The following is a 25300-nucleotide window of genomic DNA, read 5'->3' on the forward strand; positions in this document are numbered from 1 at the left end:
TGATTACTGTCACATAAGCAATATAGTTTTGGTTTACAGCAGTGTATCACAAACAATGCAGCACAGCTCACATAAATACACACGGTCTGCATTGATCTAAAGATTCTGGACTGATCAGGAACCGAATTTACCATTATTTCATATTGATTTATGTATAAAAATATCTTATTACCCCCACTAACTGTTTCAGACTTCCTCTACAATAGGTCTGAATGGTTCCATTGTTCTGTGATTATCTAACCAGATAATGATGTTACAACACTGTGTTCTTGATTGAATCGTCCTGCCTTCTTAGCATCAGTCTTAGTTGCACACCAATTCCTTTAGCATGGTATTCTGTGTTATCTGGTCTGCTGTCATAGATAGCTGTCTGCTGTCATAGAACTGTCTGCTGTCATAGAACTGCAGCATCATACCTTGTTTTAATTCAGTGTTTAGCTTTCTGTTATATTTCCAGCAATATTCCAGCAGACCCAGTCTTCTGTGTCTACATTTCAGACTTTTTGAGGTGCCTTTGAGCATGCTCTTTCTCAGATTATTTTAAAGCATGTCATGTGACTGTTGCTTAACATTTGTATCAAATTTTCAACATTAAGAACCTCAGTAAAGCTTTCAAAACTATAGCAGACATGTGGAGGATATTTCCAGATTTGAAGCATCAGTGACAAAAATGCCTTTCCCTATTTTGATTTGTTCCATAAATATGTTTCCATATTTTTCAGGTACACAAATTACTTGCTTTGGCATGTGTTTCAGATGAGTGTCTCAATAGGGACAGAATACTCAGCCTTTTCATGAACACCTGGTATCATCACTATCTGAGCGTGATTCGTGAATGCATGCTCATGATATTCACAGAATTGTACAAGCGACTCTGGTTTGGGTAAAGAAAGGGAATTGTTGCTTATATAACCTGTGCATTTCCTTCAAATTATATTTCTGAATCAGTATTATTTCTTTTTATTTTACATTATTTGTTCAGAAGACAGTATCATGTTACTCTTGCAGAAGTTCTAAATGTGTGCTCCCTGGCAATGTGGAATGCAGCCAAAGTCTAGTTGAATCACAAATAAAGTTTGCCAAGCAAGTGTGACTCTGGGCTTCCCTAAATGAAGCACCAAGGTGGCCATTGCAGTCTATGTGGAAGATGTAATGATGCCAGGTCACTTGCGTTTTGTCCGCACTTTACTCAGACTCCTCTCGGTCATCAAAAGTGCATCCTCTTTAATCCCCAACTGGTGACGCAGCTTCACAATCTCTTGCTTGTACCTGCAGCAGAGATGGATGCTTCATCACTACAAAGTCACGTATCTCCCTCAATCAGTTCTCACTCATCAAACTATCTCAACACCAGTTACACAACACTCACCTAGCTAGGTGGTTGTCTATATAAGACTGACTCTCCTGGACCTGTTCTCTCAAGACGTTGTTCTCACTCATCGATCTCACCCCACATCAGTTAAACAACACACACGTAGCTAGGTGGTTGTCTATATAGGACTGACTCTCCTGGAGCTGTTCTCTCAAGACGTTGTTCTCACTCATCAATCTGACCCAACACCAGTTACACAACACTCACCTAGCTAGGTGGTTATCTATATAGGACTGACTCTCCTGGAGCTGTTCTCTCAGGACGTTGTTCTCACTCATCAATCTATCTCAACACCAGTTACACAACACTCACCTAGCTAGGTGGTTGTCTATATAAGACTGACTCTCCTGGAGCTGTTCTCTCAGGACGTTGTTCTCACTCATCAACCTATCTCAACACCAGTTACACAACACTCACCTAGCTAGGTGGTTGTCTATATAAGACTGACTCTCCTGGAGCTGTTCTCTCAGGACGTTGTTCTCACTCATCAACCTATCTCAACACCAGTTACACAACACTCACCTAGCTAGGTGGTTGTCTATATAAGACTGACTCTCCTGAGCTGTTCTCTCAGGACGTTGTTCTCACTCATCAACCTATCTCAACACCAGTTACACAACACTCACCTAGCTAGGTGGTTGTCTATATAAGACTGACTCTCCTGGAGCTGTTCTCTCAGGACGTTGTTCTCACTCATCAACCTATCTCAACACCAGTTACACAACACTCACCTAGCTAGGTGGTTGTCTATATAAGACTGACTCTCCTGGAGCTGTTCTCTCAGGACGTTGTTCTCACTCATCAACCTATCTCAACACCAGTTCTCACCTAGCACCAGTTACACAACACTCACCTAGCTAGGTGGTTGTCTATATAAGACTGACTCTCCTGGAGCTGTTCTCTCTGGAGGACGTTGTTCTCACTCATCAACCTATCTCAACATCAGTTACACAACACTCACCTAGCTAGGTGGTTGTCTATATAAGACTGACTCTCCTGGAGCTGTTCTCTCAGGACGTTGTTCTCACTCATCAACCTATCTCAACATAGTTACACAACACTCACCTAGCTAGGTGGTTGTCTATATAAGACTGACTCTCCTGGAGCTGTTCTCTCAGGACGTTGTTCTCACTCATCAACCTATCTCAACATCAGTTACACAACACTCACCTAGCTAGGTGGTTGTCTATATAAGACTGACTCTCCTGGAGCTGTTCTCTCAGGACGTTGTTCTCACTCATCAATCTATCTCAACACCAGTTACACAACACTCACCTAGCTAGGTGGTTGTCTATATAAGACTGACTCTCCTGGAGCTGTTCTCTCAGGACGTTGTTCTCACTCATCAACCTATCTCAACATCAGTTACACAACACTCACCTAGCTAGGTGGTTGTCTATATAAGACTGACTCTCCTGGAGCTGTTCTCTCAAGACGTTGTTCTCACTCATCAATCTGGCTCTCTCATCCTCCAGGTTTTGTTGCGTGGTCAGCGTGTACTCCCGCAGGTGTTTCCGGATGTTGTTCCAGTCACCAAGACTAGAAGATATTTGAATTGACAAACATGCAAAAAAGCTTTGAATGGTGCCTGAAAGAAATAGCTGAAGCTACCTAGTATCAAAGTATACTGATATTACAACTGGGCTATGGTAGATGGGTTTCTAGATTCCATCAGCGTTATGGCAGAGGAATTATACTGAGAGTGTTTCATGCATGTGGAGGTCTCAGATAACAACCAGCAAATGAGGTAGCCACTCGTTACAATGGAAGGACAATAATCCATGTATCATGATCATAGGCAAAGATTATCTCCACATTATTTACTTGAGCATCTATTTGTGAAGTATCTCTGACAATAAAATGGTTGTGGGGTTTCAGGTCAAAAATAAAGCATCCCCATGTCATTCTTAAAGCTTTAACAACAACTGTGTCCTTTCTGAGATAAATGTATGCAATCAATGAAAACTGTAAAATTACTCACTTCACTTTTCCATCTCTATCAAAGACACCAAACTGCAAAATGAAAATTCCTTAAATTCAAATAATGTCATAAATTTGTGATGGAAACAACACTAAACAGTGGCAAATGTTTACTGACACATCATTTGTTTGTATAATTACAAAACAGCAAACAGGCCAAGACCGGTAACGTTCATCAGTCAGCTAACATGTGACTGTGAGAATCTTGATATGATATTGTTCAGTTTATGATACATTTGACATGTGTATTATGTTGTGTGTTTCTGATCTCCATGCAAAGCTACACACTGTGGAGAGAAGAAAATAAGATAAACTGATATTAATAATTTTATCTGCAATTTAACCTATTTTTTAAAATAGTCTTAAATGTCATCATTAATATATTCTGTTCAAACTTCAATAGTAACGGCAATCAACAAAGTAGCCTTATAACCGCTTGACGTCTCAGATGCCTTTTACGACAAGAATCAGCTCCCTGGGGACTAATTCTGACCTGGACCTCCACAGGTCTATATTGTTGTATAGTATGATACTGCTGGACCACAGGGAGACCCTACCATTGTGGGCAGGGTCGGAAACAGAATGCATACATGTATATTATTATCAGTTCCTTCAGTTGATGACAACAGTGACATGGAAAGAATCTGACCATAACAGATGTTGTTCACCTGCGTTTCCATTGACAGTGATGTATCAAAGTATATGCCTAGATCTTTGACAGATGAGCTTATAGGAACAACTGCATCGGCGATGGTTAGGTTCTTAATGGGACATCTTGAAATTTGGTGACTTGTTCCTACCAGAAGTGCCTCAGTCTTCGTGGTCATTGAGTTTAAGCATATGAGTTGTCATCCAGGAATTGATTTCCCTGTGCAGTTTGTGAGTTCTTGAAGTGACTGATTTAGATTTTGCAGTGGTATTTTCTTGAGGAGTTGGGTGTCATCTGCGTAAGAGTGATGCGACATGTTGTGGACTGATGTGATGTTGGCAACATGAGCCAGTATACAGCAGGAACAGCAACGGTCCCAAAACAGATCCCTGTGGTACTCCATGTTTGAGAGTAATGCTGTCAGATCTGTCTTTCCCTATCATTACACACTGCCATCTGTCACAGAGATAGAGCTTATCCAGTTCAGTACTATGCCGTCCAAACCATACATGTTCTTGATAATTATTCAGTTGGAACCATCCATGTCAGCTCTTAGTTTATGAATGATTTTATCCAGTCATTCATAGTTCAAATTTACAGTTTAACTGAAAAGAGCTGCAAAACCAAATAAAATATTTAAATTGGTATATGAAATTCCTTACTTTGACTTTGAGTCCATCGAGGTCATTGCGGTAGTTGTTGAGTTCCCCCTGCAGACGTCCGATCTCCTTCAGATGACCCGACTGGATCTCCGCATCACTCAAGTTGATGGTTAGAGCATCTGGACCCATATCCACTGTGTCGATGCCTCGGTTCTCACACGTCTGACGCAGGTTCCTGCAAGCCACAGAAGGACGTAGTGTGATTAGGGGAAACAAAATGTCACACATCAAAGCAGTTAGAATAGTTTTACATCTCGAATGGAGAAAGAAAATAAAGAGACAATGGACCATAGCATCAGTAGAAAACACAAAATAGATGGAAAAATCAAATTCAAAATTTTGTTTAGTTTCATAAAAATACAACCGAAATCCGTAAGCCTGTGGGGTCATTATTTCAGACAGTACAACACTACACTTTAAAGCTTCAATACATGGAGCTATGTGCTATAGAATGTTAGAAATTATATGAAAGCATTACAAACAAAGAGACAAAGAGACACAAACAAATACACCCTGGGGACTACAGGATAGAACAGTTCCCCTTGGACCCATGCTGCTTGTTCCAGGAACCCTAGGACATGGTGGTCAGCTGGCAATGACTTGGTTGGTCTTGGATCATTTACAGTTTCCATCACTGGATTGTCAGGAACCAAACCTTCCAGGAATCACCAGTCATGGAGTGAAACTGTAATAGTTACCAGTAGGCTACTAGCGCCTCTTCATATCTCCTGTTGGCTTTCTTCAGCCTGGCTTTGAAACACTGAGCAGCATGACTCAGCTGGTCTTCCCGCTCTCTGTGAGACCTCTTGATGTCCTTCATCATACTATCGGCATACTCCCGCATCTTGGTCACTTGGGCTTCTCCGGGCACACCGCTGCCCTTGTCCACGTAATCCTGCACCACAAACATTCAGCTGATACAGATGGTAGATTGCAATACAAGGCGGGAGGGAGACCTGATATAGTACCTGTAACCTTCACAAAGCGAGCAAGGCAGGGACAAACTGTACAATCACTGTATAATTGTATCATGGCTACTGTTGTTGTCGCTTTCTAATGGGCAACATAAACAAACCTATGTTTGTAAACATTGATCATCAAATTTCAGTTTGTTGTGTGAAGCCTCTTTTTAGATACTCTAGGCACATAGTTTGACATCCTATTATCAGTGTATAAAATAGTTTTGAATTATGGCCTGTCCAAGGACTGGCTGTCCAAAAAAAGTGACTAGTCCTGAACAAACACAGCCAGTCCCAAAAACTAAAACAATGAAAAAATAATAGATAAGACGAAGTTCAAACAACGTTAAGTTTTTCAAATATTTCCCCCGACCAAAGGACGGCCTTACTTATTTAATAGACCGTCCTTCACAAAAATAGGCCGTCAAGGACGGTGGGACAGGCTATGTTTTATACACTGCTATTATCATATTCAAAGTTCAAGAGATAACTGCAAGAGGTGACCCACTTGTCTAAAAAGCAGTACGTGTATATGTAATTCTCGGAGTTGGACCTTGGTTTGCAGTGGAAACTAAGCTGAATTACCTAAACTTTATCTTACCATGCACAATACTAAATGTGAAACCCCATGTAATAAACTAAATGTGAAACCAAGTTATTATCCACTAAATGTGAAATTGCCTCATAATCTAATGACAAATGTGAAAATACACCATGAAACTGCTTTTAATCAAGACATGGACAATGTCAATGGGTAACTCTCTCAACCATTTCTATTTTCTGTTCTATCTGTACTATTCTAGTTCAGTATCTATCCATTTACAACCTGTCCTATGAGAGACTGCCAGAAACCTAAGAGGGTGGGGTCAGATCCAAGGTTCGCCTGATTATGCTTGTAGGTTCATCAACACTATACCTATGCTCTGGGTTTCACGAAAGTGATAAACGTATTCAAGCTTTCCTCAAAGCTTACATGCCATGATATAAAGTGGGAGTAAATCATAATATGATATATACTGTTCAACTCAGCACAAAACAAATTGTATCATGTACTTTGAAAATACTTGATTCTTCTCAGATGTTTCAAATCACAGTAACCATCTAAGCTTGAGGTGCAACTTACAGCAATGTCCTCCACATATTTGATGAGACGGAGTCGGAAGTCCTCTCCCTGGTCCTTGACCTTGTGTTGGAGTCGGTTGCACTGAGTCTCCAGCATCTCCTTGTCTCCCTTCAGGGTGATCAGTTTCTGTCACACAATATCACCAGCATCACAACAGATCAGTCTCAGATTAACTAAGTCCATGTGAGACTTGAATAATGCCTAATGTTTGGTGTCATCTTCTTTGTTTTATATCTTGAACACTAAATAACCAACAACATATCCAAAAACGTTAACACTCTTTGATATCAGGATTATACTACACTTTCACCCTAGTTCCCCTCATCAGGTGTAGATGAGTTGTACAGAAAGGATTAGCTGAAATGTCCATAGCATGAAACCTCAAAACAATTACCTGTAAATGTGAAAATGAAAAATAAAAAAACCTGCAACAAACATAGACTTTAGATCACTGTAAATTTCTTAACTGCTGTAAAGTGCAAACATAAATTCCTCCAGCGGTATAGATGCTACTTACAGCATTAATTTCTGATATCTTGTGTTGTCTGTCTCGAGCCAGGTTCCTGGCATCCTGGAGCTCCTTGATCAGCCCAGTGCTGGAACAACACAGACAGGGAGGTACAGGACAGGTTGGGACAATCACACACTCTAACTGCGAGGTACAGGCCGGGTTGGGACAATCACAGACTCTGATGATGTAGCTTTATACTCGACTAACTAACAAAACACTAAATGAGCTATACTTGAAGCAGATAACACTGTCCATCTTCTGTCTCACTGACGTTGTTGATACCCAATGTTTTATGTACATGTGGACTGGTCACTGCTTTTGAACTGTGTTTGGATTTGTGTCCATGAAGACAGATGCTATACCCTGAATGTATGCTGGTTGACCCAGTATGTAAGCCCTCAGTGCTACCAATACTCTTCACCAACTTTCTTGCTTCCCAAACATGTGGCATCAGAATTCTCCACATCTCACTGGGCGAGATTTCATTTCATAGAACTTAAATAGTTAAGAAAATGTGGTTTTGACAATTGTACTTATTTTACAACTACAAGATATTCTACAAGTCTATGCTTGTGAGAATGCTGAATGAGCCAACTAAGCATGCTAGACATGAAAGGCCTTTAACACATGCACCTTGTTCTACAGCAGGCTAGGAAATGCAGGTATCACACATAACAAATTGCACATATATTCAATAAATCAGGCAAAACATCACAAATATCCTCAGGCAAACTAGTAATGTTCATATCAGTAAATAAGTACCGGTAAGTTATTTCCACAATATTTCTTCTATTTCACTATGGAAGAAGATTTAATTCACTGTATGCCATAGATTGGTGTTATCATTGAGGTACCATGAATGTATGGGAAAACCACATTTAGTCAACAATCATTGAAAAATTGCTAAAAAACATTACTACAATGTAAATTAGACCAATAATGCTGTTTTTATGAGAAGTGTCAACAACACTGATTGCCTGACTACCCAGTGTACTGGAACATGTAGACATGGACTGGGGACAATGAGCACATGATCCCGAGTATTGGGCAAAACATTTAAGTCATTACCATTCATTGTTCTCAACAGGAAAGCTAACATGGAGAAGAGTTGGCAATGAGACAGGTGGGATAACAGGGCCCACCAGTAAACACTGCACACAGTACTGAGCTGTCTATTAGTGCTGCATTGCTGACTGCCACAGAGATCAATTGCTATCTGTCACTGTGACTCGGGTTTCAAACAGCCCTAAAGCCATTATGTTTAATGGGACAAGTTGTGATTGCCAAGACAACCAGCTGGTCAACATTGACATTGAGCATGATTGGTGGCTTTGCGTGCTCAACTGATCAGTGATAGACTCAAAGTGAAATAGACACGTTATATATGATGACATATGTGGTCATTAATTTAACTTGACTCGGCAACGGAAGCTGGATCGGGTATTCATGTGATCAGATGATGTAGGTTTGTATTGACAATACCCCCTGGATGGTCCCACACATGCTTTTCAAGTGTCTCCAATCAGATATGTCTAAAATGTCCAAAAAAATACAATCTGAGCTTACGTTTTAAATCATCTGTGTTCAAGTATGTAATGCATATTATATATAGCTTTGGTAATGTGTTACCAAATCTTTAGCCTACATGTGATTGAACATTAGTTTGAACATAAAACTTCATCAAATTCTCTAAAGAGTTCAGCAGTATTGCGAGATTTTCTAGATGTCCATCCAAATTTCTAAAAAAAAATTGAGGTATATTATCTTTTACATTATTAACAGTGTCGTCAGGGCTTCAGGGTAACTGTTGACTAGGATTCACCTGATACACTTCCAATATCCCACATGGTTTGAGCATGCCAAACAACAATCTCCAATCACATTACTCTTCTATCACTTAGTCTATTTTAATTACAGACAAACGTTTCATATATAAACGTTGTCACAATGACTCAAGACAAATAGACATTAATTTGATTAAGACTTACAGTGTACTTTGACACCCTGCACTGGTACTGCGTTCACTACAACACCTGGATGTCAGCAGGTTTGGTTTTTATGTTTTTAATCATGCTTATGCAAGTAAAAGGCTCTTTAGCCCGCCCAAATGCTTTTGAATATTTGAAATAACTTGTAATACAGTCACAGCCCACATCATTGCATTCTGTCCCTGGCAAATGGTCTGCGTCCAGTTAGGGACAAATAGGATAGGAAATAAGATCACACTTAATAACACTGTGTCACTGATATAAATAGAAATGAGATTTATTTAATCCCTATTTTGTGATTCCATTGTTTGGATCATGCACACAAAGTTTCAGAATCATAAGATTTGTGGTGTCATGGTTGAAGGCTCTAACAAAATAGAATGTTTAAAAAATCCCCATCTTTTTACATAACAACAAACTATGACTGACATATGGCTACTGTCATTATTCCTGTGACTGTCTGGGCTTCAACACTATCAATCATGCAAACAGCCTTGATTCATCCTTTAATCCACTGATCCATGACTTAGATCGGCAAACGGTTGAAATATCAACAACCGGCGGATGACATTTAGTGTCATCAGTGTAGTCCCAGTCAAGTGAGTTTATTACACAAGTCAACTCACTGACCCAGTGTTCCAAACGTTGATCCTGTTGTGAGATTGACAGGGTATTGATTCACCCTTGATCAGAAGAGAGTGAAGGCTGCAGCGTGATTACTAAGTTCTCCCTAGCACCAGGAACAAAGCCCTGGCATTTGATTACTGCCATCACCAAGACGGAATGGGGAGCACCAGTTACTAATGTTTATTCGTACTGGAGTCATGCCTTATTTATCAAAGAGCATTGCTATCATTTACAGACCTTGTGTATTGCTGCCCATGACTGTGGAGATGGTAATTGCTGCTATTTCACACATTGATTTCATATGATTCTGTCTGGAACTTCAATGACTAAAAGTAGTACATTTTGTTATGGATACTGAAATACTTATTCCAGACTAAAAAACAGGTGCTAAGCATTAATTTCCAACAATTCAGTTTACAATTAGTAACTTGTGAGTTGAGGTTGTAACTTTGAATACTAGTATGTCTGTTGACTGTAAGGCTGGTTGTTCTCTATTTGTCCTCACTGCTCTGGAATAAAATGTCAAAAACAAAATTCCTGATGAGAAGCATCCCTCTTTACTCAAAATGTAGAGTAGGTCCATAAATATAACCATGGAAAACTTTCTGTCTGCACAAAATTGTCTGATGTGGTGAGTAGAGGAATATTTTATTAGGAAGTAAATAGATCAATAACATATTAAACTGTAGGGGCCAACATCAAAGAGGAATTTACGTGTTATTTATGAATATTGATCATGGTGTAATAACGTGTGATATGTACCATGTGTAATACTGATAGTGATTTCACACTCTACACCAATCACATATAGAACAGTAGGGGCCAACATCAAAGAGGTATATATGTGTTATTTATGAATATTGTACATGGTGTAATAACGTGTGATATGTACCATGTGTAATACTGATAGTGATTTCACACTCTACACCAATCACATATAGAACAGTAGGAGCCAACATCAAAGAGGTATATATGTGTTATTTGTGAATATTGTTCATGGTGTAATAACGTGTGATATGTATCCGTGTGATATGTACCATGTGTAATACTGATAGTGATTTCACACTCTACACCAATCACATATAGAACAGTAGGAGCCAACATCAAAGAGGTATATATGTGTTATTTGTGAATATTGTTCATGGTGTAATAACGTGTGATATGTACCATGTGTAATACTGATAGTGATTTCACACTCTACACCAATCACATATAGAACAGTAGGAGCCAACATCACTCTACACCAAAAGAGGTATATATGTGTTATTTGTGAATATTGTTCATGGTGTAATAACGTGTGATATGTACCATGTGTAATACTGATAGTGATTTCACACTCTACACCAATCACATATAGAACAGTAGGAGCCAACATCAAAGAGGTATATATGTGTTATTTGTGAATATTGTTCATGGTGTAATAACGTGTGATATGTACCATGTGTAATACTGATAGTGATTTCACACTCTACACCAATCACATATAGAACAGTAGGAGCCAACATCAAAGAGGTATATATGTGTTATTTGTGAATATGTGTTATTTGTGATATATTGTTCATGGTGTAATAGCGTTCATGGTGTAATAACGTGTGATGTACCATGTGTAATACTGATAGTGATTTCACACTCTACACCACTCTGTATGAGAATCATCAGCACTGCATGTGATTATTGTGATATATTTTGTGAATTTTGTATATATTCATTTGATACAAAAAGTGATAATGTTGATTATATGTGTATATATATATATGTGTTTTGAGGCCTGTGACCAGCATCACTGTTTCTATTTCATAACAACCACCACACAACAGGCTTTCTAACACTCACACTTAAAACATTTTTAACATTTTACAGAATGTCTGAAAAGCTATAGCAAATGACCAGAGCAGTGAAATACACTGTTTACTACAGAGTTGTCTCTAAGTCTCTAAGAGATGCATAACCCACAGTGACAGTTTTAGGATATCATTTTTATTACATTCAGGGTCAGAAATAACTGAATTCTTAAAAACTCTATACACACAAGTGCAAATAAGGTTTCAGATGCACCATTGTATTGTTTATGTCACCAGATGGCAGTGTTGATGTCATTCAAATCATACTGAGATGTAAGGGTCGAATGACATAATACTGGAAATAATGTCCAAGTTGAATATCAGCACCCAGTGTAATTTCCTAAGATGGCACTTGTGATCAGTGTACTTAAAGAGAGCCTATAAGGATGAAGAAATATTGGGTAAGACATAATGACACATTATGTAAGAATTTCTGCATTCTAACACTTGTCTGTAATATCAGCATTACACTCATTCTTGTGTACTTATCTCTGTTTATTGTCTGTTTTACACTATTTCCCTTTTTCAAATTTGATTTCAGTCAAACATTTGTGAATAAACATGCCTTTAAGTATAAACATACTCAAAGCTGCTATGTTCACTTTAATGTCTGGTAAGATGCTTCCTCAGACCTGTGTGTGAAAGTTTGACATAAGCCCTATCATGACAAGCCTCTCTCTTGAAGCAGGTCACTTCACTACAATACTCACATCCTCTTTTCATAAGTGGCTGACTGATCCCCGAACTCATTTCGTATCCTTTCCAGGTCGGTCTGGTGACGTTTCCGACTTGACAACAGCTGCAACAGAAACAGTGAGTCCATTACTCACAATGGTCATGTAAAGGTAGACACTGAACGGCAACTGTGATCAAACATGCCACGGTAACTAAAACTAAATAACAGTATTATGATAAGGTTGTGAACAGATGAGGGCAGTGTGAAGCTTTTCCTAATGCTGAGGGAGGGCAAAACAAACTCATTTTCTGCCTGTTTTAGTTCTATATATTCCATAAGATTAAAATACATAGAAAGTCTGTACAGTCCAACTTGTATAATGTATTATTTTAATTAAAACATTTAAAAATTAGGAGTGTGGCTCTATTGCATTTCAGCTTTTGCAAACGTTGATTTTAGTATCAGAGGAGTTCCCTCCCTTGCACTGTTAATGTTAAGTTCTGTTCGCACAGTTATTATCTCCCTTTGCTAGAGGGTGCGGCGGCACGTAACCCAGCAAATACACTGCATGGCTCGGCTCTAACATAATGTAATCCGTCCCACCCTCCCAGTAGTATTATTGGCTTGTGGCTTCGGGTCATGGAGCGGGTGGCTTTTATGTCCGCATCTACAACCATGTACACTTTGTATGCATTATTCATATCAGCTCGCAAGAATAAAGTTTCTTTTGTCTTGTCATCAATGTCACATGCAGCATACGTATTAAACTCTGTTCATTCAATGAAAAATAATATTTATATAAATTACCACCAGTTAATATATTCTGAAATCCTTGTTGAGTTTGTTTGTTTGTTTGTTTGCAGTTCAAGGACACATTGAGGAACATTCCTGCTGTATGATGCCGGTCTGGACCAGAAAATACGTGACTGATATCATGAGCATCGATCTTCTCAGTTGAGCTCTGATGACATGCAATCAACCAAATCAGTAAACATGATGATCCAACACATTTAGTTATCTCTTACAATGGCAGGATATGGAGGACCTTGAAGCTTTGTCTACCTAGAGTACTTACAGGTTAGATATATGCTAAATAAGAACATTATCACTTTTACCTTCGAGTATATGTATCCGTTTAATTTCATGGTTACATAGCAGACAGATGTTTAATTAACCATAACTTCCACAGACTACTGACACTTCATAGATTAAATACACCCAGTTCAACAGAACATCTGTGTATATACTTAAGCCTGACATTCCTTGAAGCATCCATAAAATATATTGACAGATGCACTACAAATACTTGAGTATTTTTCACCTCCACACCTCATACAGGGCATCTGTCAACAAATACACGTCCCTGCTTAGTATGCTACTTACAGACTCAGCCACAGCATCCCTGTCTCTCTGGGTGCTGAGGATCTGGTCAGCCTGGAACATACAAACATACATCATGTAGAATATCTGTACAGGCATGTGGTCAGGTATCACAGTGCATTGTGTTTTCTGGCTGTGGTTGAATATCCATGCACATCTTGCATGGTAAAATCACTCAACACTGTCACATACATTTAGATAATACAAGTTCACATGGTCAAAATGTTGAGTTCAAATTTCAGGTATTTATCAAGAGTATTCAAGTTACTATCTTAGGCAAAACACAACACTTGAATAGTAATAAAGGCGAAATGAACCATTAGAGAAATTAGAGACAATAGTTCTGAGTTATGATCTGACAATGGATGTGTGTTTAATACTTCACCTTGATTCTGCCAGATGAGTATTTGGTGACGATGGCTTTAATCCTATCTATCTCAGCGTCAGGGTTGCCAATCTTGGGGTCTCCGTTAGTCAGGATGAGCAGTTGTCTCATGAGGGTTGCCTTTGCATTCACCAGGTTCAACAGCTCCATAGCTAATGTCTCGTTCCTTGCCACCTACAACACACCAGATCTGTTACCACAGGGACGTGTATCCAAACACCAGATAATAAGACTGTTTAGGAAACAGTGTACTTTGTGTAAACTGACATTAACAGTGATTAACAAAACAAACCAAACTCCTGTTATATCAAATGCCATTATTTCAGCTCATTGGCATGGTTGACCCAAACGTCTGCTGCAATTCACTGTGCAAAATTGTGTGGCTTACATGGCCCAGGATCTGCTGTTCATGAGACTGAATTCCCACTGATCATGGCCTGTCAGCACTATATCTGTGCTGGAAGGTTTCACCAGAACGGACTTTGGACTTTCCTCCTACACCACGCTGACAGTGTTCAACCACATTGACTGCTACTGCATCTTCACATCATAATCCTAGTTAAGGAGGTGCCCAATAAAAACATGTAAGTCAAGAGACATAGGTGGGTAATGTTTGTACTAACCTCCTGCTGATGTTCGTTGGTGAGAGCCAGGTAGTTGGACTTGAGAGTGACATATTCATCTGCCAGGTCTTTCCGGTCCTGCTCCATCTCGTTCAGCCTCTCTTTGGCATTCTTGGCAGACTTCATGTGTTTGTCTCTCTCTGCCTCCGCTGTCATCAGCTGGTTCTCCAGGTTTATGATCTACAGTACATGACACAGGACTATTGTAAATAGAACTTGGGTGCAAGGCATATTTCTTCTACAAATGCAGATTCAAATGTTCATAGTTGTATCGTCATGATCTGAAACATTTCTTTAAAATATGTGAAGCTTAATGCTGATATACCTTAAGGGAGGCAACCAAGACAGTCTGTTTGCACCCAGTAGGAGAGAAATGGCTGGCTGTCTTGAACTAGTCACAATAATGTACTGAAAGATCTACAAATGCTGAAACTATTCTTGGTTCTCAGGCACCAGAGAATTAGCCTCTTTTCACTAAGTACATATAATGTGTGCTGGCTCAACCTAAACTTTCAAAAGCTGTTACTTGAAAACCAACAGTTTCTGGTTTTTGCTCGATGTCAAAATGTTCTGGGTTACTTCATCCACCAACAGTTTTACCTACCTTATTGGTCAGTTCAAATCTGCTGGCCTCTGTGTCTTCCCGAACTTTGTTGTTTTCTATCTGCATCTCCACCAAGGACTGGGACACCTGTAGGGACGTACAAGCTACAACATCAACGGCACTTTGTATATATACACACGACCTATATGCTGGATAATACACACAGTGCTTGATAATGACTCACACATACATGTTACCATTTCTGAAAAGAGTATCAAATAATGTTTCCATAAGACTGAAGTCCCAACAGAACAACATTGCATGATTGTGATGAAAAACATCACACATGTATTGCTCTGCAGATCTTGTATGGGATTACCAGGTAACCAAAGGTGCAAGAGTTACCTACCTTGAGTTTTTCCTCCTCGCTCATGAGTAGCTGCTTGGACAAGTCTGTCTTTGTGTTGGCCAAGGCATTGAACTTGGCTGTCATCTGGTCCAGGCGCATGGCTAGTCGGTCATTCTGGTCCTTCAAGACAAGCTGTGGAAAAAGAAGAGAAGGAAGCAGGTAATATAAACATCTACACCACAGAAAGGGGATATGACATGACATTTGAGAATCAGAATGAGAAAACAAACATACAGAAAACTTTCATACTCTATTTCGTTTTACAAACACTAGGGCAGACTAGGCTTAAAGGCAAATAACTCAAATATTTACGTGGGTAGATGAACTAGCAGCTTCTCAGTATTACCATCATCCCATAAACATGGTAGTTCAAACTTGGAACTAAGCATCATTTTCACAAGAATTTAGGGTTATTATGTTGACAAGTTTTAGATGAGATTACAAGACCATAAACAATTTTTTCATCTAATGGAGGATGTTATCGGTGCAATAAAGCAATCTGATAAACTTGGTATCCAAATCTGATAACTATGCAAATTACGTCAATCCATGAACTACTTTCACAAAACTCCATACATGCCATGCGAATCCTAAAACGTTTAACATTTCATTGATGACGTCGTCGCGAGTTTACATTGTTTGTAAACAAACATGGCTGCCCCCATTCTCAAAATTGGTGAATCTGTAAGAATTGATAACAGAGGTTCTGGAGTCGTTACTGCAGTAATTGACTTTGGAAAACATGAACGGATTACTTCGTTCAAATTGAAGGTATGGATTATGAGGCACGACTAAAAGGCAATTGTCTAAGAAAGGTACCAACCAAGGATTTTGATCTATAGATCACAATTCAGACAACGAATCGTTTCTGTCAGGTATCCGAAACTGATATTGATAAGTGATTACCCGCAATGAAAATAGAAACACTGCCAGGGAAACCCTGCCCAATTTTTTTGTTCTTTTTAGACAGAAAGATCTTATTTTAAGCATGAGTTATGTTTGCACTATATTAGTGACTAGTCACAACCATATGCCGCCGCCATGAATGACCTTCACCTTGGTGTACCGCTAAGTATTCTTACGCGAATGCTCGATTCTATTCATATAAATTCAAGAACGATTTGCTTCTTGTTTAAGAGTAATTTTAAGAATGACATCATATGATAAAGAGATTATTAACCTTGTGTGTTTCCATATCATTAATATCATATATTAGGAATAAAAATTGTATTATGCTTGCCAAAGGCTAGCTAGTTATTATTGCTAGGGGCTTGTAGAAACAAAGGCTAGCATAATACAATTTTTATTCCTAATATATGATATTAATGCTACAGAAACACACTCGGTTAATAATCTCTATTTACTAGGTTTAAGACAAGCAGCTAAAGTAGCATGCTGATAGAAAGAGGCATGTTTGTCTTGCTGCTTTCCTTCATTTGTTTTATATTGTGGGCGTTACTATTAGAAGTATCCACAGTATTCTGAGTACTCTCACATTTTCTGACTGCAGCCTCCTGACTTCATCCTTAGCATCTCCAAGATGTGCCCCAACAGACTGGGCCATCATGGTGTTGGGCCCCATCCCAACCTGGGTCTCCATGTCGATGATTCTCGCTCGGTACTGGGTCTGAAGGCTCTGCAATACAATATAACCTGTCATCAATAATGACTTGACTTTATCATCTTCTGATATTTAATCGACAATCAAACATATTTTCATGCCAGTTAGTTTATGATATCTGTGCAGTGTTGCCCTGTTGAGTTTACTTGCTCATTCAATATTACCTGTGCAAAGTTGTCGTTGAGTATGGGGAAGTTCTTTATCTGTGAAAGGTTGGTAATGAACTTGATGACAGCAGTGAGCGTCTCTGGTGTGGTGACTGGCTTGAGACAAACCAAAGCTCGGGTCTTACAGTTCCCGCCAAGCTCCTCTCTCAGTAGCTGGGTGAGCTTTGACTCGCTGAAATACCGACAAAATGAGCAATACAACATACAACCAGAGTGTACCTTACTGAAACATACAGTATGTCAGCCTGCTAACTGATGACTCTGTCTGGGAAAGGGGGGAATACAAGTGATGTAGTCTGACAGAGATAGATTATAGATTGACATCTACCCTAGAACTGTGACAGGACATACCTATAACTGATGACTCTGTCTGGGAAAGGGGGGAATACAAGTGATGTAGTCTGACAGAGATAGATTATAGATTGACATCTACCCTAGAACTGTACCAGGACATACCTAAGACTGATGACTCTGTCTGGGAAAGGGGGAAATACAAGTGATGTAGTCTGACAGAGATAGATTATAGATTGACATCTACCCTAGAACTGTGACAGGACATACCTATAACTGATGACTCTGTCTGGGAAAGGGGGAAATACAAGTGATGTAGTCTGACAGAGATAGATTATAGATTGACATCTACCCTAGAACTGTGACAGGACATACCTATAACTGATGACTCTGTCTGGGAAAGGGGGAAATACAAGTGATGTAGTCTGACAGAGATAGATTATAGATTGACATCTACCCTAGAACTGTGACAGGACATACCTATAACTGATGACTCTGTCTGGGAAAGGGTTGGATGCAAGGGATGTTGTCACTTGGTGTAAAGACAACAGAGCCTTGCTGAGGGTAGGACCCTCTCGGAGTCGGATGTGAGATGGATCCTCGCCTAGTTTCTCAAGTCCTGGTAATTCAACGATTGTAAACCTGGATTTACTCAGGAGGGAGCTCTCACCAACATTCTGAAACAACAATGCAGGTGCTATTATCCAGATGACATAGGAAAATGCAAAATCAGATAACAAATTCTTAAAATATTTCATCAGTTCAAATTCAAAACAGTGGAATTTTATTTCCTGGCCTGTTGACAATAGAACATTTGGTAAATATGAATTCTAACATGACCGTCAGATAAAGATTAATTCTCCAAAATAGGCTAGAATCTGGCTCTACTCCTAGACGGGAGGGAACACATACACTGTGACCAACAACCAGTTTGAATATAGAAGACTTCTATCACAGCACATTTCAAATATATTAAGCTCTCAGTAGGCAGTTACACACTAGATGACCAGAGATGCGGCCCCAGTGATTCTATGTCATCAGAAACAGTCATGTTCCAGTCAAAGAACACTAACAGTGGAAGAAAGTGGCTGGAGTCAGTCAGCTATATCACACTTGCAGTTGACAATATTCTGTGCATTCAGTCACATACAGGCCAATTATAGAAAACAATACTACTGCTGCTTCTTCTACCACATATTGTCAACATACAGAACTTTGTTGAAAAATTATAGTTGTAAAGGGGAATATGCAGATTTATACATGAGTCTGATATAATCATATGTAGTGTGCCACAACCTGTCAGCAAAAAGTGGTTAAATTAATGAGTTAAAACAATGACCTAATAACAGCATCAATTTCTGATGTACAACCCACATCTAAATCTTGTTCCTCACACTGTACAAGACTATGGTACTGTTTCTACAAGCCCCTAGCAATAATAACTAGCTATTTCCATGATTACATACAGTTTCTTAATGTAAAAACTAATGTTTTGCTAAGATGTGAAAGCCTGGCAAGAATATCATTATAAACTTATTCAATATTAAATAAAACCTCACAACCCAATCACTGTTGTTGATAGACTAAAAGTTAAAAATATGTAAGCACATCAGTGAATATATCATACCTGTTAAAGTGATATAAACATTTATCTCCATGCTCATGTTCACATCTGGGATATGTCCTCATTGACAGGTAACCAATGGAAACAACGTGTAGGAGTAAATATTTCCTTCAGTATTCTGACGAACTCCTGACAACCATGCTAAATATCCTACACAACTTTCAACAATGAGCCATGACCAGTTTACAATACAGCAGGGCCTGGCAATCAAACTATGGGTCCAGTGTGAAGGTGTCCATGAATCAAGTCCCCCATGCTAGAGTCAACATGTTTGAAAAGTCCTGTGTGATGGTTAGGGTGCTTGTCAATATACAATGTAAACACATCGGCTCACACACATTGTCACAGAATAGGTTATTAAATGGCTGCGATAAAGGCCACAGGGAGGACTGAAATTCATATCACTTTGCACGTCATTGTTGAAAGAGCTATCATCTATTCACACCCAAATGTCTGTCAATAATGAAAGCTTTCAATGCCTCTGTATGACATAAAAGTGTGAATTACGAGATAGCAGATCTTCTGCACCATAGGTAGCTTTGACTGAGATTGTCCGGGGAGGGCTTACAAATATTTACTTCTCTAGGCTATCGTACTGATGACTTTATTTGAAATCAGACTTTATTTGCCTTGTTTTCAACCTTCTCACTTGTTTTCTACTGTCCTACATGTCCTACAAGTCATATGAAATATATTTACTTAAAAATGAAAGATAAAGAAGTAGATAAAGAAAACATGGTAAGGGCAGACCAATTTTTTTTCTTGTTTTACAAATTTTTGTCCTCAGAAAATCAAAAGGCAGGAGGGAAAAAAATTAAAAATAAAAATCACCAGTCAAAGTAATGTACCTTTTAAATACTAAAAGTACTTTACTTTTGGCAATTTATGAAGTCTATATTGGGGGAAAAACAATCTAAAAACATTTTCTTGCACATTTACATTTTTGGCCAATAAAAATATTGAAAAAAAATTTTGAGCTGGGAAGTTTTATTAAAATTTCTTATTCATGAAAAAATACAACCGGCAGATCCGTAAAACAAGAAATAAAATTGGTCTGGCCTAATTTAAGATTAATACTACTAACATGTGACAAACAAATCACATCACTTTTTTCAAGGATTTGGCAGAGGTACCACTGTACAGAACTTCATGACCCTTCCCTAGTGCTTGTCATATCTGAGTGACCAACTCCATGCCTTTATACATATTATTCATGACCCTCCTTGAAAAGACATCTTAGCATGATCCTCCCAAGAGAGGGACCGCCTCCGAGGTATAGTGGTTAGAGCGTCCGCCCGGGAGAGCGGAAGGTCGCGGGTTTGATCCCCGACCGCGTCATACCAAAAGACCTTAAAATATGGTACTTGTTGGTCCCTGCCTGGCGCTCAGCATTAATGGGTACAACAAGGACTGGTCGGCTCGGAGTCAGTATAATGTGTCTGAGTGGGGTATTCCTGCTTCACTGCGGTATGGTATCTCAGTGGGCTAGCACTATAAAACCAGCTTCAGTCTGGGCTAGTACAAGCAGCCGCACATACACATACACACGCATGCACGGCATCATTTGAGCGAAATATTCTCAAGCACGACGTAAAACCCAATTTCCCCCTCACCTCACCCCCCAAGAGAGGGTCATATTTTAGGGTGACCTCTGTATTTCCTCAGACCAACACATCAATAAAATAACTGACCAGTCCCATATGTATCTTTAATGTTCAAATAATTACATCTCTAGTTGAGTATGTTATGACGGAAATTTCTGTGTGTGTAATGAAGTATTATCTCATCATCTGATTGTTTTATATTTCCATGAGACCAAATATTAGGCCACACCTACCAAAGCTCTTCTGTTTCCTGAATGGCTCAAGCTGATGTCGTCAATTTCACAATATTGTCTAAAAAATTTTTATTAATGATTAAATGAGTGACTGAGTGAGTTTAAATTTTCTCCACACTCAGCAATATTCCAGCTATATGGCAGTGGGCTGTAAGTAAGAGTCTGGGCCAGACAATCCAGTGATCAACAGCATGAGCATTGATCTGCGCAATTGGGAACCGATGACATGTGTCAACCAAGCCAGCAAGCCTGACCACCCGACCCTGTTAGTCGCCTCTTACGACAAGCATGGGTTACTGAAGGTTCATTCTAACCAGGACCTTCACGGGTCTAATGATTACGTAAGCAGTCTGTGAAGTTAAAATATTTTACCTATAATAGTATAAAATATTTAAGAAATGATGTCAATATTAAGAAAAGTATGATATTTTATGAATGACAACTTATTTATCATATATGATGCGACGTTTCGGGTTGGATTCTTAAACCGTTGTCAAGCAAGAGTGAAGTACTACAGCACAGAACAGACTAATATCGTACATATCAATAAAGTATCATATCTTTCTTATTATTCTAAAATGCCAATCAAACAAATGGTGTAAATATGTTTTTGCATATAGGGTGTTATGAATACCCCCAATAACCCCCATGTACAGGTACTCAACAAAATTAAAAACTATGTATGTTTCATTGAATCCCACAATGTAGTGTATTACTAAGAAAATAGATGTGTATCATACTGCTATCACCAGGTAACAAAACAAGAGTCATCAGAAGATGACAAATACCTTGGCCCCACAAATTTGAAAGAAAAAGTCAATTGACAGTTTCTTAAAGTCTGAGTTGATGAAAGAATTTCTGTCTAATCTATCCTTGTGTATACAGGAGCAGTTACTGAGCTATCAAAACAATAACATGTAATTGGGATTTGTACCTTTGTACTTCTAGGTCAGGTACACATAAAATATCAATGTCAAACGACCAAAATACAAATTTTAAAAATCCCTAACAGCATAAGGCAGCAGTTAAATACCTGGTTTTTGTTTGTGCTCAGTTTTGAGAAAGAATACCTGGTACTCTTTCGAGATATGGTCCTGACAAACACAGTACTCAAAACAAACATGCTGCCATGGAAACAGACAAACATAAATTCTTAACAACCCAAGTAGCACAAGGCACCATTTGACAATCTGATCTTTGTGTGCTTGAAGGAATACCAATTAAGTTTAGAGACTTGATCCACACAAACACACCACTATGAACAGTATCAAAGTCAAACTTATTGCCATGGAAACAGGAAACAAACTCAAAAGACACTACATCATTCCTTGGTTAATACATGTACCCGGTTTGGAAGAAAAGTACCCGGTTTGGAAGAAATGTGTCTCATGGTTTTTGAGTTGTGCTCCGCAACCATTACATTGCTCACTCAAACTTGGGTCAACTTCATGAATACATCTCGCACTCTATGACATACGACCATATTTTTCACATCAGTCACCAAGACCATGTTCAAATAGCCTACATGCCATTGATATGTGTATGGCAAAACCGGAAAATAGAAAGAATTACTCCCTTCACAATCATAACCAATAACGTTGGTGTCAAGTTTCTAATTTTGTTCAGTATATATTGAAGTCAGTTCTTAAATACCTCATACTTAAATTGACATATATCACTTGAACTAACCATGAACATTGTTTGAGAATGGTAAAATACCTATGGCATTAAGTATATTTGTACAATCTCAATAGATTATGATTACCAGTACATATATACTGTGGGTTTGTTGTGTTCCAGATTTTCAGATAATTCTATGTTTCTTGTTTAACTGCCTTGTCTACATGTCGAAATCTCTTCAAAAGATACACATTTCTTTCGTGAACATGAGACATGAAGAAATGGGAGAGGAGCGAGTGATTGAGGGTTCAATGTTCTTTCACATTATTATTCAACAATGTTATTTCCAAACTGTCTCAAACTCAGCATGGTGAAACAAACATGACAGCAGGAATATATCTATGTCTGAGAAACTTCAGTGTATTTATTACTGCTTGGTTGGCAAAAATGGAATGTCACTGAAGCAAATATGTGGTTCATTTAATTTGACAGTCTACTTCAACACTTCTTCAATATAATATTAATGGCAATACTCATCTAGCCATTTCTGATTTGACAACACACTGATGTTAGGTTTTAACGATATGATCTGTATGGTATCTGTTACATTTATTTTTCTCCCTATTAATTCCTGAGACATGCTTCCCTGGTCTGTCTCAGTGATAACTAGAGACTGCACATACAAGCCCTGAAGCCACACCATCATGTGTGTAATACGCTGTGTTATTGTGACACTACTGCCATTTACACTGACAATGATCACAAAAACAATGTGGATACAACCTTGGACTTCATGTTGATCAACATCAGAATAATGTCATTATTTCAATTATTGTATTACTGAATGCAATTCTGGGATTGACATTGATTAAACTGTCATTTAAGTACAGTTTTGATGAGTTCTCACACAATGTCGTGCTAGAATTAGAAGATAAAGCTACTCTGTTTTCAATTTTGCTGTCCTTTATCGTTGATTTAAGACCGCTAAATGTAATTTAAAAATGGAACGCGTTAGCGTGCGGTTTTAAATTAAACATTTAGTGGTCTTAAATCAATGATCAAGGACCGCAAAATTGAAAACAGAGTAGCTTTATCTTCATTCTAGCATGAGTGATAAGCGTTTTAAAACCGAACTGTTTGGCGCGCAAGAACACAAGGCGCAAAGGGGCCTTTTTCCTGGAAATCGCTTGGAATTGTCCCGTTGAGGGACAGGTTGTGTAATGAACAAAATAAGACATTTTCAACAACATAAATGCTTTATTTCGGGAATACTGTGAGCAAGTACAATTATTTAATTTTCTCAAGCGAATTATTGATCTCCCCTACTGTATGACAATCGACTCGCCCAAATGCAAGCCGCGAACTCGCTAAGTTTAGTCGCCGCTAACTTTATTCACGGAAATACTTGTTGATAATCACCCTACTATTCCCAATTTGGAAAAGACCTGACATGCCTAGTTTTATGTGGGATACATGGACAGTGGAAGTGGAAGGACTGGGCATTACGGCTGGGACGGAAGCGGTGAGGTTAGGACCTGTGGGCCGACGTGTGTTGTCAACGTCAACACACGTAGATCTGGACCCGCTTTGAATATACTGTCGCTTTTGCGCTGCTGACGGATTTTCCAGCTTAGTAGTTTCTTCACTGGGATTAGGGTCAAGAAATTCTTCTTACAAAAATTCGCTTTTTAGTTCAAAAACACCAAAGATGCTGCGGAGATAGAAATTGCCGATGTCCGACATGTTTGTTTACAAACAATAGGGTCCACGGGTTCGTTGTATTCATATGCGGTGAATCGGTCACTTTAATTAGCGGTCCTTAAACTGTCATTTAAGAAAGGTTTTGATGAGCTCACAGCCAATCAGAATCGAGTATCACACATTGTCGGGCAAGAATTCATGATCATCAATTCTTTATAGAAGTATCATAAGTATGATCGATTATAACATTAATTTCTGTGATCATTCGATGTGTGTACCGGGAGTATTTAGATTCTAGGCATCTTCAAACAAAATACTATCTATCCTTACATTTGTCAATGTCACTAAACACAGAAGTAAACGTGTGCAAATATTCTGTACACAATATCCATATATCCCTCCATCCTCAGTCTCAGAAATCCATAAATACAGCTGTCATACACTTTTTAACTCTTACCAATATATCAACACTCCACACTCAAGTCTCCCTAACACATGGTGGATTATCTGTGTACATATGAAAGTGATCAAATGATAGATAACGTCTATCTGTCAGAGGCTACACTCCTGTACTTCATCATGTAGTTATCTATAATTTAATGAAAGTTAAGAGTATTCAGTAGTTAAGCAGAAACTGTCAGATATCACCATTACTCACCTGCCGATCACCATCTTTGTCCTAATGTCGACCAACTAGATATTGACGAAGT

General features: G+C 38.7%; 1 protein-coding gene and 1 long non-coding RNA gene across 2 annotated transcripts in view; one reads left to right on the forward strand and one right to left on the reverse strand.

Annotated features, from left to right (window-relative positions):
* Positions 1-337: 337 nt before the first annotated feature.
* LOC124292515 (coiled-coil domain-containing protein 78-like) overlaps positions 338-25300 on the reverse strand; it is a 58369-nt gene continuing 33406 nt past the window's right edge. The window contains 16 exon segments of the mRNA XM_046729635.1: positions 338-1269; positions 2753-2911; positions 3354-3385; positions 4664-4838; positions 5362-5558; positions 6746-6871; positions 7263-7341; positions 12423-12511; positions 13772-13822; positions 14154-14327; positions 14777-14956; positions 15381-15467; positions 15730-15861; positions 17225-17365; positions 17515-17689; positions 18289-18485. Of these exon segments, the coding sequence (XP_046585591.1) occupies positions 1164-1269; positions 2753-2911; positions 3354-3385; positions 4664-4838; positions 5362-5558; positions 6746-6871; positions 7263-7341; positions 12423-12511; positions 13772-13822; positions 14154-14327; positions 14777-14956; positions 15381-15467; positions 15730-15861; positions 17225-17365; positions 17515-17689; positions 18289-18485 (2100 nt within the window). The 3' untranslated portion in view covers positions 338-1163.
* Positions 12530-14555, forward strand: LOC124292517. The gene is made up of 3 exons (XR_006902468.1): positions 12530-12595; positions 13252-13465; positions 14480-14555. It is a non-coding gene; the product is annotated as an uncharacterized LOC124292517 (long non-coding RNA).

Source organism: Haliotis rubra, unplaced genomic scaffold, assembly GCF_003918875.1.
Source record: "Haliotis rubra isolate DU_JTF1 unplaced genomic scaffold, ASM391887v1 Scf52, whole genome shotgun sequence".
NCBI classification, from domain to species: domain Eukaryota; kingdom Metazoa; phylum Mollusca; class Gastropoda; order Lepetellida; family Haliotidae; genus Haliotis; species Haliotis rubra.